General features: G+C 38.0%; 1 protein-coding gene across 1 annotated transcript; it reads right to left on the reverse strand.

Moving 5' to 3' along the window:
* Window positions 1–12,470: 12,470 nt before the first annotated feature.
* Window positions 12,471–15,899, reverse strand: LOC114289480 (nucleotide pyrophosphatase/phosphodiesterase 2). The gene is made up of 2 exons (XM_028233219.2): window positions 13,961–15,899; window positions 12,471–12,640 (listed from the first exon to the last, which is right to left on the reverse strand). Exon 1 carries the CDS (start codon window positions 15,578–15,580, stop codon window positions 14,108–14,110), a length of 1,473 nt encoding a protein of 490 aa, XP_028089020.1. The 5' UTR covers window positions 15,581–15,899; the 3' UTR covers window positions 12,471–12,640; window positions 13,961–14,107.
* Window positions 15,900–16,561: the final 662 nt, after the last annotated feature.

Consider the following 16,561-nt stretch of genomic DNA (forward strand, 5'->3'; position numbering starts at 1 on the left):
AAATACACTTAAAAAGTATAATTTCATGAAAAAAAAAATCTTTAAAAAAATTTACTAAATACTAAAAATACAAAAAAAAAATGAAAATTATGTATATTTTTATGTATTTATTAATTTTTTACAAATATTTTACTTTTTAAATACATCTAAGTAAGGTACATCTACAAAAAATAAAAAAAAATGCTTAAAATTTAAAAAATATTCGCTATAAACAAAAAAATACGAAAAACAAAAAACTCAATTTTCAAAAACTGAAACAAACACATTGATTATTATTATAATAAATTTATATTTAATGAATTATATTAACGGTTTTTGTAGTTTGGAATTTGTGTCATTTTAATTTTTAATTTTTTAATTTTTTAATTATAATACATTTGACCTTAAATTTTAAATTTCGTTCCAAGTAAATATAATTGAAGATATTATTGCTCCATTTCAAAAGCAAAATTGTCAATTTGATAAAATATAAACTAGTTTGACAAAAATAAATGTTAAAAAATTATTTTTAAATTTCTAAAAGTTATTTCTACTCGCGAAAGATAAAGTTATATAAAAATGATAAATTTTTTTATACTTTTATATTTTATTTTTTTACCAAATTAATTTTTATTATATGTTTGAATGATAATTATATAATGGATAGTTGATTTTGTTGATAATTTTGAATGATTATAATGTACTAGATATTTGTATTTGTTGTTAACAAATATTTTTGGATGGTTATCATGTAATGGATGATTATTAGGCTTTTAATTTATAATCGATATGTTTAATACTCCCTCCGTCTCAAAATATTAGTCACTTATTCCATTTTTCATTGTCCCAAAATATTAGTCCCTCTTCAAAAATCAAGTACAAAAATAATATAAATTTCCTATTTTGCCCTTCTTTTAAATTAATAAACAATATAAAAAGTACAATAATGACATTGATATTCCCAAAACATGTACTATCAAAAGGATAATTTTGGAAAATTAACTTTTTTCAAATGCAATAATTGTACTACCAAAAAAAGTTGGATTCCCCAAAAGGGACCATTATTTTGGGACGGAGGGAGTATATGAAATATTTTTTGTTTGAGATTTTTTGATTTAATGAATTAGTTTAATAATGACATTAAAGTTGTCGTCATATTTGACTTTTGAAAAATTAAAGACTAATTTAACTAAAATAAATATAAAAATATATATATTTTAAAAAATTATTTTTACCCTTCCAAAAGATAAAATTATATAAAAATGATGGCCTTGTTTGATTTGATTTGGGGAGATAAGTTTTCAAAAAATATTTTGGGAAGAGAGTGTCACGACCCAAACCCGGCCCTATGGGTTTAGCACCGTAACCGGCCAGTAATCCGAGATTACCGAAGGCCTGCTTAACAGAAATACAGTAAAACAGAGTACAGGGCCTGGCGGAAGCCAATACAGTAATTAAACAATGTCCAATGAGCTGTGACAGTCTGTATGCAAAAGATTTTCCATGCATTCATACATAAACGGTACAGAACAGTATGAACAATATTCACATCCATTCAAACTAGGGACTCAACCCTACATAACAGTACAGAAAACATTCCGTCTGTACAAAACAGTACGGTCTATACAAAATTTACAGTCACACAGTACAGGGACCTAATCCCTGTATAACAGTACAGTAAACAGTCAGTCTATACAGAACAGTTAGACAGTACAGAAGACAGGTGGGGGAAACAACCAAAACACCCCCAAGCCATAGCATAGCAACTCGGAACCTCGCAGTGAGGCGCAAAGGCTGGCTTGACAAAACTGGAGTAACCCTGACGCTCCTAGCTCCGATCTGGTGCCTGTACACCTACATATATATATGAGCAGTGAGCTAAAACCCAGTGAATAACACAATATGTAAAGAGGTTAAGAATGAATGTCCTTACAGTATGAAAACAGTTCATTTCAATCAGTCATTCAGTTGTCCAGTACAGTAAACAGTCATATGTGGTACATCCATTAGCACAACAGTAACAGTAGGTCTTAAAAGACCGAACAGTAATGATGGCCATCAGTCAGTAAACAGTAGTGGTTCCACGAGGGAACCGACAGAGATCTCTGTAACAGTAACAGTAACAGTAAACCGTAGGTATTAAGGATGCCACAGTACAGTTCAGAAATAAAGGACATACATTCATCCAGTAAATAATACCAGTTCAGTAAACAGTTCAGTTCAGTATTCAAAAGATAATCAGTTGAACATATCTTTACACAATTGTTACTCACAGAGTTCTGGGCTACAGTATGCTAGAGCGTGTCTCCCCAGTTGCCAACCCTACACAGTTCACAGGTTGAACACACTAAGCTACACAGTTGGGAAATCTCATAACTTAATCCCTAATTTGCCTTGGTGTGTTCTACAACGATATCCTCATCTAAATGTCTTAAACTAGGCCTAAGAATGCCTAGGATGGGATGAGGATGCAAAAATACACTTAGAAAATATTTCGCAAAGTTTGCTGAAAATAGGAGCCTCGCTCGAGCGAGACTTTATACGCTCGAGCGTAAGCCCAAAATCAAAGGCTTCGCTCGAGCGAGGAATCCTTCGCTCGAGCGGTCTGCAAAACAGTAAAAGTACTGGATGCTGAAATTTTACGCGCGATCGCCGCTCGATGGTCGCTCGAGCGGAGCCCTGGACAAAGGTGCTCGCTCGAGCGGGGAATCCTTCGCTCGAGCGAGGAAGCCAAATCTGGAATTTCCAGATCTGCCTCCCAAGCTCAAACCAAGCATTCAACCACTCCAAACTCGACCTCTTGGGCCCAAATTCTGGAAAACAACATTAAATTCAATGTATAACAAGTTTCAAAGCTCAATTTATGAATTCAAGCCCCAAAGGTGAGTCAATTAAAACCACATTCAAACCCATTTTCAAGAACAACATTCAAACATGTCATGCATGAGTTTCAAACCAAATTAAATCTTCAAAGCTTGTTCAAATGGACTCATTTCTTCAAGAACATGATGAATTCATGGGGTATGACCAAAAGATGGACATGCATGTAACCTTTTGCCATGAAAACAACTCAAATATCTACATTACAAACATGCATGCATGAAATGAGTTCCAAATCAACACAATGAACCAATTCTAGACTTGAATCACTAGAGGCTCAAGAATCTAACATGAATGAGCTCAAACACATTACAAAGAGGGGTTGAATTCCTTACCTAGAGCTTTAGTTACAAGGTGTGGAAGTTAAATTTGCAACCTATGTTCCAATTCCTTCAATTTCCAAGCAATTCACAAGGTAGAACTCAATTTCTCTCCCTCTCCCTCTCTTGGTCGGTTAAGCACAAGAAAATGGCTGAGCAAATGTGTTTTGATTCAAGTATAAGGCTCAAGTGTGTGTATATGAGATAGTGGCAAAATGGTAAATATGGCTAACTCTTTAATTGGCTTATTTTAATCTAATTTAATCATACCTAATCAGTTTTCAGATAAATATACCATAAAATCACATTAATTATGAGGGTCACGGAACATCAATCGGTTTCTAATTCGGCCGCCCATAAGGCCTTCAATTAGCCGTTTAAACATATAAACATGAACAGATAATCAGACAATCAAACAGATAGAATGCAATTAACTAACATATACTCAGTCAATTCAGTTTCAATTTCAGTCAATCAGTTCAGTATTTCATTCAGTTCGATTATCAGTCAGTTATCAGTTCCGTTTAGCAGTAATCGGTGATTATCGGTAATCGATCAGTCCTTAATCAGTAAACAGTATGAGGGTTGTTACAGTCTCCCCTCCTTATAAAGAGTTTAGTCCTCTAAACTCGAGTTACCTTCATTCTGGAAGAAAACAGGATTCAGTGGAAACAGTTCAGGATATCTTTTGGCCATGTCATCTTCCCTTTCCCAAGTGGCATACACGCCACCATGGTTCTGCCAGTCAACTTTCACTAACGGGATCTCTTTGTTTCTCAGTTTCTTGATTCGTCTGTTTACAATCTGTATAGGCCGTTCCTCGTAAGTGTAGTCATCACTCAACACTATCCGAGTAGGCTCAATCACATGGAAAGGATCCCGAAGGTAGTCTCTCAACATAGAGATGTGGAAGACGTTATGCATATGCTCCATTTCAGGAGGAAGCGCAACTTGATACGCCACCGGATTGATTTTCTCAATGATCTCATATGGTCCAACGTATCTCAGTGCTAACTTGCCTTTGACTCCAAAACGAGTCTGGCCTTTCATTGGTGTCACTTTCACAAAAACGTGATCACCCACTTCATACTCTCTGTCCCGTCTTCTGACATCTGCATAACTTTTCTGTCTACTCTGTGCAGTTTTCAGTCTTTGCTGTATCAGTTTCACTTTCTCAGTTGTTTCATACACAATCTCGGGCCCAAGCAAAGGCCCATCTCCAACTTCTGCCCAGCAAATTGGAGATCTACATTTTCTGCCATACAATGCCTCAAAAGGCGCCATACCAATACTCGAATGGTAGCTGTTGTTGTAGGCGAATTCAGCTAGTGGCAGATGACTTTCCCAGTTTCCCTGAAAATCAAGGACACACATTCTCAGTAAATCCTCCAGAGTTTGGATGGTCCTTTCTGATTGGCCATCTGTCTGAGGATGATAGGCACTACTCAGTCTCAGTTCAGTACCCAATGCAGTCTGTAGGCTTTGCCAAAACCTCGATGTAAACTTCGAATCCCTGTCAGAAATAATAGACACAGGCACTCCATGCAGTCTTACAATTTCATCAATATAGATGACAGCCAATTTGTCCGCATTATAGATTGTCTTGACAGGTAAGAAGTGAGCAGATTTGGTTAGTCTATCAACAATAACCCAAATTGAATCCATACCTTTTCTGGAGCGAGGTAATCCAACGATAAAATCCATCGTGATATGCTCCCATTTCCACTCTGGTATGGGTAGGGGTTGCAATAGTCCGGCAGGTCGTTGATGTTCAACTTTGACCTGTTGGCAATGAAGACATTTGGATACAAAATCAGCAATTTCTTTCTTCATTCCCGGCCACCAGAAATTCTGTTTCAGATCTTGGTACATTTTCGTATTCCCCGGATGGATAGACAATTTCGAATTGTGGCCTTCTTGCAGAACTCTTCTTTTCAGTTTAGTATCATTTGGTACACACAGTCTTTCTTGAAATTTCAGTACATTATTCTCAAACTTGAATCCCGGTCTCGGTTTAGATTCTCTTTCTTCGATGATCTTTTTCAAGAAGTCATCCAGTTGCTGTTTCTCTTTAATCTCTTCAACCAGTGCTGGTTGAGCAGAAATAGCAGCCAAGATTCCACCTTGTTCTCTCAAAACAATTTCGATCTCAGATTTTTCAAGGTCACAAAGCAACTCTTTCTGTCCGGTGAGCAAACAAGCTAAGTTGGCAATTGACTTTCGGCTCAATGCATCGGCAACAGTATTGGCTTTTCCCCGGATGATACAATATCTGTAGGTCATAATCTTTAATCAGTTCTAGCCATCTCCGCTGTCTCATGTTCAGTTCTTTCTGTGTGAAGAAATACTTTAAACTCTTATGGTCGGTGTATACTTCACATGTCACCCCGTACAGATAGTGACGCCAAATTTTCAGTGCAAACACCACTGCAGCAAGTTCCAGGTCATGGGTCGGGTAGTTCTTTTCATGTGGTCTCAACTGTCGGGAAGCATAAGCAATAACTCTCCCATTCTGCATTAAAACACATCCCAAACCCTTATGAGAAGCATCACTAAATACAGTATAACCATCCGTACCTGAAGGTAAGGTTAAAACTGGTGCAGTCACAAGTCGAGTTTTCAACTCCTGGAACGCAGATTCTCTTTGGTCAGTCCAGTCAAATGATGTCCCCTTCTGAGTTAACTGAGTCAGTGGTAGAGCAATTTTGGAGAAATCTTTGACAAATCTTCTGTAATATCCAGCCAATCCCAAAAAGCTTCGGACTTCAGTCACATTTGTTGGTCTAGGCCAGTTCACTACAGCTTCAATTTTCTGCGGATCAACAGAAATTCCATTTTTGCTAACAACATGCCCCAAAAACATAACATGGTCAAGCCAAAATTCACATTTAGACAGTTTAGCATACAGTTTCTGTTCTCTTAAGGTTTGCAGGGCAAGTCTCAGATGATGTTCATGTTCTTCTATACTTTTGGAGTAAATCAATATGTCATCAATAAATACAACAATAAAGTCATCAAGGTACGGTTTAAAAATTCTGTTCATGAGGTCCATAAAAGCAGCAGGGGCATTCGTGACTCCGAAAGGCATAACCAAAAATTCGTAGTGTCCATACCTTGTTCTAAAAGCAGTTTTATCAATGTCTTCCGGTTTAACCTTCAGTTGATGATACCCCGATCTGAGATCAATCTTAGAAAACACTTGTGCACCCTGTAACTGATCAAATAAATCATCAATGCGTGGCAATGGGTATTTGTTCTTTACAGTTACCTTATTCAGTTCACGGTAGTCAATGCACAGTCTCAGTGAGCCATCTTTCTTCTTGACAAACAAAACAGGAGCACCCCATGGCGAAGTGCTAGGTCTGATGAACTTTTTGTCTAACAGTTCTTGTAGTTGCACTTTCAGTTCTTTCAGTTCAGTTGGAGCCATTCGGTAGGGAGCTTTAGAAACTGGTTGTGTTCCGGGAATCACGTCAACGGTAAATTCAATCTCCCTGTCAGTCAAATCTCCTGGAAGATTATCTGGGAAAACATCTGGAAATTCTCTGACTATAGGAATGCAATTCACATCAGTTTTAACGCTATCATCAGTAGACACAGTCAGTACAGAACACAGATATCCTTTACACCCCTTTCTAATTAATTTAACAGCTTTCACTGACGAAATCAAATACGGAGGAGGTACTACTCCACTCCCATTAAACACAAATTCGGGCAAACCAGGTGGACGGAAAACAACTTGCTTGGTCACACAGTCAATAGTGGCATAATATTTTTGTAACCAATCCATCCCCAATATTACGTCAAAATGATCAATGTTCAATGGCAGTAAATCAATAAACAGATGCATATCCCCAACAATGATTTCACATGCGGGGTACATATAAGCACATGTCATGGATCCCCCTACGGGTGATGATACGGCTAGCAGATAGTTCATAGGTTCTAAGGGTCTATTCAATTTCCGTGAGAAAGCATGCGATACATAAGAATGTGTAGACCCCGAATCAATCAATACATATGCATTTTGTGTACAGATAGAGAGGATACCTGACACAACGGTCTCAGTATTTTGCACGTCTCCCGGTACTAGGGCGAACACTCGGCCCTGCCTCATGGGCTCTTTCCCGGTAGCTCTGGGGTTAGGCTTTGGTGCTACAGTTGATGCTGCTGCGCTTGGTGCAGCTTTTCTACTGGCTTGTGGAGCAGAGGGGCAGTCTTTAACCATGTGGCCCACCTTGCCACACCTGTAACAGGCTCCAGATATTCTGTAGCAGACTCCCTTGTGCTTCTTGCCACACTCAGGACAGGGTGGTATGAATCCACTCCCTTGACTGGGGCTAGTTGTCGTCCCCGTATTCTGTTTCTTATTGGCTGGGTTGTGCTTGCCTTTCTTGAATTTGAAACCCTGCCTTTTTCCATGCCATTCAGTTGTTGGTGTTTCAGATTGTTTCACCGCTGCAATGTTCGACTCGGCCATCAATGCCCGGTCGAGAACACCCACAAAAGTCGGTAATTTCAAAACATTTATCCGGTCAAGTATTGCCACATTAAGGCCACCTTCAAATTTCATGGCCTTCTTATATTCCGTATCCACCATATGCGGTGCATATCTAGCAAGCTCGGTGAATTTCGTCTCGTATTCCGCAACAGTCATTGTGCCCTGCTTCAGCTGTTCAAATTTAGTCACTTTTCTATCCCTAACACATTGAGGGAAATACTTTTCAAAGAAGGACTCCTTGAACTGAGCCCAAGTCATAACAGTATTTGTGTCACGGATTAACATCCACCACCTTCTAGCCTCTTCTTGTAGGGTGAAGGTAGCTAACAGTACTTTGTTCGCTTCTGAGCACGGAAACACTTCGAATAATTTTTCTGTTTCCAGAACCCAAGCTTCAGCTTTTAACGGTTCAAGGCCTCCCTGAAAGGATGGCGGTTTCATCTTGCTGAATTTATGGGTGAGAGCAATAATATCCCCATCATCCACATTCGCATTAGGTTCCGGCTGTACCGGAGGAGGAGAAGGTGGGGGCGGTTGGTTCTGTTGTTGTTCCAGTCTAGCAGTTATCAGTTCTATCATTCTTTCCATTCTTTCCATTCTTGCCTCGGTAGACGAGGATTCAGGTTCATTTGCATTGTCCATTTCACTATAAGTAGTTATAACAGTTTTGAGTCATTTGTTTAACAGTTTAACACATTAGCATGTATTCAGTCATAACATAACCACACACTTATCATGCTCATGAGATGCCCTAATCACTTTTCTAGGACACCCTATAGCTCCTTTGGACACGTGTGTGCGGTATAACTCGTGGTAAGTATCGCTCTGATACCACTCTGTCACGACCCAAACCCGGCCCTATGGGTTTAGCACCGTAACCGGCCAGTAATCCGAGATTACCGAAGGCCTGCTTAACAGAAATACAGTAAAACAGAGTACAGGGCCTGGCGGAAGCCAATACAGTAATTAAACAATGTCCAATGAGCTGTGACAGTCTGTATGCAAAAGATTTTCCATGCATTCATACATAAACGGTACAGAACAGTATGAACAATATTCACATCCATTCAAACTAGGGACTCAACCCTACATAACAGTACAGAAAACATTCCGTCTGTACAAAACAGTACAGTCTATACAAAATTTGTAGTCACACAGTACAGTGACCTAATCCCTGTATAACAGTACAGTAAACAGTCAGTCTATACAGAACAGTTAGACAGTACAAAAGACAGGTGGGGGAAACAACCAAAACACCCCCAAGCCATAGCATGGCAACTCGGAACCTCGCAGTGAGGCGCAAAGGCTGGCTTGACAAAACTGGAGTAACCCTGACGCTCCTAGCTCCGATCTGGTGCCTGTACACCTACATATATATATGAGCAGTGAGCTAAAGCCCAGTGAATAACACAATATGTAAAGAGGTTAAGAATGAATGTCCTTACAGTATGAAAACAGTTCATTTCAATCAGTCATTCAGTTGTTCAGTACAGTAAACAGTCATATGTGGTACATCCATTAGCACAACAGTAACAGTAGGTCTTAAAAGACCGAACAGTAATGATGGCCATCAGTCAGTAAACAGTAATGGTTCCACGAGGGAACCGACAGAGATCTCTGTAACAGTAACAGTAACAGTAAACCGTAGGTATTAAGGATGCCACAGTACAGTTCAGAAATAAAGGACATACATTCATTCAGTAAATAATACCAGTTCAGTAAACAGTTCAGTTCAGTATTCAAAAGATAATCAGTTGAACATATCTTTACACAATTGTTACTCACAGAGTTCTGGGCTACAGTATGCTAGAGCGTGTCTCCCTAGTTGCCAACCCTACACAGTTCACAGGTTGAACACACTAAGCTACACAGTTGGGAAATCTCATAACTTAATCCCTAATTTGCCTTGGTGTGTTCTACAACGATATCATCATCTAAATGTCTTAAACTAGGCCTAAGAATGCCTAGGATGGGATGAGGATGCAAAAATACACTTAGAAAATATTTCGCAAAGTTTGCTGAAAATAGGAGCCTCGCTCGAGCGAGACTTTATACGCTCGAGCGTAAGCCCAAAATCAAAGGCTTCGCTCGAGCGAGGAATCCTTCGCTCGAGCGGTCTGCAAAACAGTAAAAGTACTGGATGCTGAAATTTTACGCGCGATCGCCGCTCGATGGTCGCTCGAGCGGAGCCCTGGACAAAGGTGCTCGCTCGAGCGGGGAATCCTTCGCTCGAGCGAGGAAGCCAAATCTGGAATTTCCAGATCTGCCTCCCAAGCTCAAACCAAGCATTCAACCACTCCAAACTCGACCTCTTGGGCCCAAATTCTGGAAAACAACATTAAATTCAATGTATAACAAGTTTCAAAGCTCAATTTATGAATTCAAGCCCCAAAGGTGAGTCAATTAAAACCACATTCAAACCCATTTTCAAGAACAACATTCAAACATGTCATGCATGAGTTTCAAACCAAATTAAATCTTCAAAGCTTGTTCAAATGGACTCATTTCTTCAAGAACATGATGAATTCATGGGGTATGACCAAAAGATGGACATGCATGTAACCTTTTGCCATGAAAACAACTCAAATATCTACATTACAAACATGCATGCATGAAATGAGTTCCAAATCAACACAATGAACCAATTCTAGACTTGAATCACTAGAGGCTCAAGAATCTAACATGAATGAGCTCAAACACATTACAAAGAGGGGTTGAATTCCTTACCTAGAGCTTTAGTTACAAGGTGTGGAAGTTAAATTTGCAACATATGTTCCAATTCCTTCAATTTCCAAGCAATTCACAAGGTAGAACTCAATTTCTCTCCCTCTCCCTCTCTTGGTCGGTTAAGCACAAGAAAATGGCTGAGCAAATGTGTTTTGATTCAAGTATAAGGCTCAAGTGTGTGTATATGAGATAGTGGCAAAATGGTAAATATGGCAAACTCTTTAATTGGCTTATTTTAATCTAATTTAATCATACCTAATCAGTTTTCAAATAAATATACCATAAAATCACATTAATTATGAGGGTCACGGAACATCAATCGGTTTCTAATTCGGCCGCCCATAAGGCCTTCAATTAGCAGTTTAAACATATAAACATGAACAGATAATCAGACAATCAAACAGATAGAATGCAATTAACTAACATATACTCAGTCAATTCAGTTTCAATTTCAGTCAGTCAGTTCAGTATTTCATTCAGTTCGATTATCAGTCAGTTATCAGTTCCGTTTAGCAGTAATCGGTGATTATCGGTAATCGATCAGTCCTTAATCAGTAAACAGTATGAGGGTTGTTACAGAGAGTTTATAAATTTTTGTAATTTGTTTGGTTGTATATTTTGAAAATAGTTTTGGAGTTTAAGAGTTTGAGATGATTTGATATTTTGTTGTAATTGAGTAGATATATGTGAGAGAAAAAGTGATTGAAAATGAGAGATGAGAGAGAAAAAGTGATTTTGAAAATTTTTTGAAAAAAATTATAAACCAAACAAAATTTTTAAAAATTTTCTCCAAAATCTTTTTTTCAAACCCAAACCAAACAAGGCCGATTTGTTTTTATTTTTTTTTTCACTAATTTAATTTTTAGTTTCTTAGAAAAAAAATTTGGAAAAAAATTATGAAAACCAAACCAAACAGATCTTTATAAGCAAAAAAAAATTCAATATTATTCATTAAAAAAAAGACCATTATATTTCAAACAATATATAAATTAACCAATACAAAATAAGTTGTATGACGACTTTGCCCTTCAAATAGAATAAATTATCTTTATTTAAAACGAGATTCAAAATTTAGGATCAGATGTATTATATTTGAAATGTCAGAAATTAAAATGATACAAATCTCAAACTATGGAGACGATGAATATGATTCGTCCAATTTTATTTTAAAATAAAAGGTCTCATGCATGAATTTTTTATTAGTGTAACATTATTATTTTGGCAGTGGAGCTCCGGACTGTTTAGTTATGTTCAAAAATCGAACGCTCATCTTCATATTCGATTTGAAAATGTTAAATCATTTTACCTTTTTCTTTAGTCATTCATTTATCACACTTTCTCGGTCCGTTGCCTCATTATTATTATTATGAAAAATGTTTGAGGGTCACAATTTTTGTGGCCATAATGGCTTAAAACTGCCAAAACGACGTCGTTTTGAGTGCAAAACATGTCAAAACGACGTCGTTTTGAGTGCAAAACATGTCAAAACGACGTCGTTTTGACAGTTTTGAGCCATTGTGGCCACAAAAATTGTGACCCTCTAGCATTATTGTATTATTATTTTATTATTTTTTTTCAAAACTATGATTCGTACTTTTGTAAGAGAATGTGCAATAGAGAAATGAAATGAAAAAGGACAAAGGAATAGTTCTTTAAAATGGAATGATTATAAAGTTTCAAATTTATTTATTTTTTGTCTTTTGTCTTTTGCCTTTAAAAGTAATTTTGCACACAAATAAAATTGAAATAAAAATACATTTTTAATGAAGGAAAACTCCAGTCTAGATTTTGAACTGGATGACGCTTTTTAAATCTCAAAAATTTAGACTGAACCATTTTTTAAATGAAAAGTGTAATGAATTCAAAATGAGATTAATATTCTTGCACTTTTTTCTCTCTAATGCTAAACCAACACCAAAAACACAAAACAAAAATTTTAAAAAAAAAAAAAGGGTTCCATTTTCTTATATTTTTCCCGCACTTCCCAACATTTTTTTAATCATAACCAAACTCATCAAAAGAGTTTTGTGGTATAATTCTGTACTCAAAACGCCATGATAGTCGAATAATACTTCAATCTTCATTCTGATCGGATGAGTATAACACCTCAAACATGCAAGCTTGAGAAACAATCATAACTTACACCCTCTTGCTCTTCTGCAACAATTGATGAAGAAAAAAAACTAATCCACAACAAAATGGCCTCGGCAACTTTGCTTGACACATCGGTTTCCTGGTGGATTTTAAAGCATATAAAACAATTCAATAATGGAGTGTTTCTCATCAGTACTAGAAAAAGGACTATGAAACACTTCATAAATCTCTCTACTCAAATCTAAGATCCAAATGGTCTTGGGTAATCAATAAAAATCAAGAATTTCAGAAAACACTGCATCTCATTAATGAACATGGAGACAAATAATTAGTTAAGATTTTAACCTTCACCCACCATCAGCAACCTCATTTTATCAATAAGCATGCTCAGAAAAGGAGAGAGAGATGATTCAGTACTTCATTTACTTCTATTATCAACAGTGATCTGTAGATATCCACAAGTTGTATTACTTGATGTTTTTCATAACCCTTAAACCATTAACGCATGTTGAGAATAAAACAGGCAAGTAAGATAAATTGCTGTCTTGAAGCCTCTTTTTTTTTTGTTCCCTAGAGAAAATATGCAGAATTAATCAAATGCACATTCCAAGTTATGAGCATGCATATAAGTTAGTCAATGTTAAATTGCAACACTAAAAGTTCACACCACTTGCCTCAATGCAACAATCAAAATCCACCTTTCAACTGGTTTTACTATATGAAAAGGGAGAAGACAAGTATCTAAGTTTGAATATAGAAGCTCACTAACCTATGCCAAAGAGACAAGATTTTAAGTTTCAGATCAGATGAATAATAATTCAAAATCATCTGTGTCCACATACAACTCTATGTATTCTATTCTTCAAGGTTGCTTAAGTCGAAAAGATCTAAGAATAAAATCTTAATCCTAGTGGCAATAATTGCTGATAATGTTACAAGCCTGGAAGCAAAATTTCAAGTAATAAAAGACATGGATAAGCAATGAGCCAAGACTAATATAGGTTCCACAGTCGATAAAAAGGACACAGGCAATAGCTAGAATATGTCCATCTATACAATATTAAACAGCCCAAACCTAGCATGAATTCTTTTCACCTTTTAGGTATATATCCTTTTTCCGTTCCATTTGTATCGTTAAACTCAGCAATAGTATGCATCCTTAATTTGACAATGAAGTCCACCAAGTAGATTGCAATTTCCACAATCAAATATATGACCAAATTTGCAATGCCCTTCTAAACTAAAACAAACATCTAAATTAAAGTCAATAGAAACATGGAAATTCCTTAACTCAAAACAGATCATGTTCAAACATCCAAGTGGTATATTCATATACCTGTATAAAAATAATGATAATTACAAGAATACAATTTAGATGCTAGGTTCCACACTTACATGTGCTACTCATTAACATTGGATCCATCAAAATGGAAGAGATGACAAGAAATTGGTGTATTACCTCTTGTGTTCCTAGAATAAATTTTGGTTAATAATATCATCAAACAAAATGGAGATGGGTTCATAACAGATTAAACTTTTCTGACCCATCCCTGTATATCTGCCACTACTCCGGAAATTCAAACTGTTTGAATAATCTCAGTGGATTTCAGTGGCGAGGCAAAAGAATTGATTTGGGAAATGATGCAGTGCCGTTGTTGGGAGCTCCTTGTATATTGAGAATGGAAGTGACCAAATTGTATATCTGAACATTCTCAAAGGAGGGAACCTTTCGTCCCCTGGCAAATTGAGGACCATGGCCAATAAAGATAGTCCTCATTGAGAAGAACGCATTGTCATACCCATGTGATCCTCCACATTCTTTCCTCTCTGATCTCTTCTGTTCCACCTTAAAACTTTCTTCAATCAACCCTACTATTGGTGGAATTCTATCACTCCCCGAGTAATGTAGCCGACTAGGCAGCTCCTCCTTAAGATAAACTTTCAAATTCTTCCCATTCTCAACCTTCCCCGAATTTAATCCCTCATTCATCTTCGCCACAATATCTACTGGAGAGAAACTTGGTGGCGGACGAATGGCTAGCAATGGACTATAAGATTGAACCCAATCCTGTGGAATTTCAATCCACGGTGATAAATCTTCAAGAAAGAATAACTTCTTATCACATGTACCAACCATTCCATGATCACCCACCATGATTATGCTAACATCCTCAAAAACCCCTCTTTGTTCTAAACCTTGAATCAACCTCCCAATCATCCTATCAATCCTAGCAACCGCCTCAGTGATCTCAGGATCATCAGCCCCAACCTTATGACCCTGATGATCAGGGTCCTCAAAATACAATGTCATAAACACAGGGATTTCACTACTTGGAAGATCAAAATACTGTAAAACCGTATCGACTCGCTCTTCAAAAGGTACTGAATAATTAAAATGCTTGCATAAATCCTCAGGGCAAGTCCAGGAACCTTTTTTAACCTCAGAACCAGGCCAGAAATAGGTTGCAGCCTTCAAGCCATGATTGACCACAGTCTCCCAAAGAGGCTCGCCTAACCACCATTTGGGATCATGACTACCCATAAAGAAAGTATCACCAGTGTGTGGATCAAAGAAGAGATTGTTGATGATTCCATGATAAGCAGGGTATAAACCAGTGGCAATTGCGTAATGATTTGGGAAAGTTAGAGTTGGGAAGACAGGAATCAAACCCAAATCAGCCTCAGTGCCTTGGTTGATCAAGCGATGGATGTTGGGGGTCGGGGTCTTGAATTGGTACCCAAATCGAAACCCATCAGAGGAAATCAAGAGAACAACTGGGTGGTTGAGTTTGGTGAGTGGACGAGCGAATTGAGGAATGGGTTGGGAGGTGTGAGAGAAGAAGAGGAAGGCGAAAGTGAGGGCGGCAGAGAGAGAAATGAAGGTCGTGAGGAGGAGAGAGATGAAGAGGAGGGTGGTGGTGGTGGGTTTTGAAGGTGTGGGTGAAGAAGAATGGTCAGTGTTGAAGGAGAGAAGAGCTGTGGTTGGAATGGGAGGGTCTTCTTCTTCTACTTCTTCTTCTACTTGGGTTGGAATTGGCATGGGTTTGATGATTGGGGTTAAGATAGAATCTGAACCCATGTTGATTTCCCGATATACTGAGAGATGATTCCTCTCCTTCAACAATGGGTTGACCAAATTTGAAGATTTTGTGATATGATATTGTGCTCTGCTCTTTCAGATTAGACTTGATCTTTGATGGGTTTAGAGATTTTATGATTTTGTAATCTGGGTTGTGGTTTTGCAGGAGAGAGAGAGAGAGAGAGAGAGAGAGATTGGAGTGAGATGGAAGGGAAGGGGTTGGTGGAAGAGTTGAGAGGTAGCCATCGGAGAGGAATCGGAGGTGAGGTTGGAGAGAGGGAGAGGGTGGACTTGGGCATGGAGTCCAAACGAAGCAACGTTGGTCGTTATACACCAAATGGTTTTGCTGGTACAAATAATCTGTTGAGAGCTTCGGCATATGTTCACCAAATATGTTATTAAAGAATAATGTTTGAGGACCCGAAATTAAGGGTTTGAATTTTGTTTAAAATTTAAAATGATGTGGTTTTGGGTTTTGATTTTTTTTTTTTCTTTCATTTTCTTTCTTCTTCTTCCTTGAGTTGAATAGAAGCGAGAGAGAGAACACAGAGGCGAGAGCGAGAGCGAGAACGCAGGTCGTCGTCGGCATCGCAGCCCGTCGGCGTCCCAGCTCGTCGGCCGATCTCGCAGCTCGTCCCTCGTCGCTCGTCGGCATCGCAGCCCCATCTCCACCTCTGCCTCCGCCCGCCGCCGCCTCCGCATCCACCTTTGCCTCCGCCTCCGCCTCCGCCTCCACCTCCACCTCCACCTCCACCTCTGCCCGATTTTGTTGGCCCCTCCAGTTGAGTTCTTCTTCTCCTCCTTCTCCTCCTCCTCCTCCTCCTCCTTATTCTTCCCCCTAATTTCGAGCCAAATTTGAGCCCCTATATTCGGGCTCTGTAGCATTACTATTTATTAAATTTAAGTATGAATAGGACGAATTATTCTATTTGATATTAGTCATTTCAATGATGAATTTGTAACTGTTAGTAAAACATAGAT

Source organism: Camellia sinensis, chromosome 5, assembly GCF_055761805.1.
Source record: "Camellia sinensis isolate YWXY chromosome 5, ASM5576180v1, whole genome shotgun sequence".
Taxonomy (NCBI): domain Eukaryota; kingdom Viridiplantae; phylum Streptophyta; class Magnoliopsida; order Ericales; family Theaceae; genus Camellia; species Camellia sinensis.

Coding starts and splice junctions, on each gene's coding strand:
- LOC114289480 (XM_028233219.2), bottom strand. CDS start 15,580: ATGGGTTCAGATTCTATCTTAACCCCAATCATCAAACCCATGCCAATT.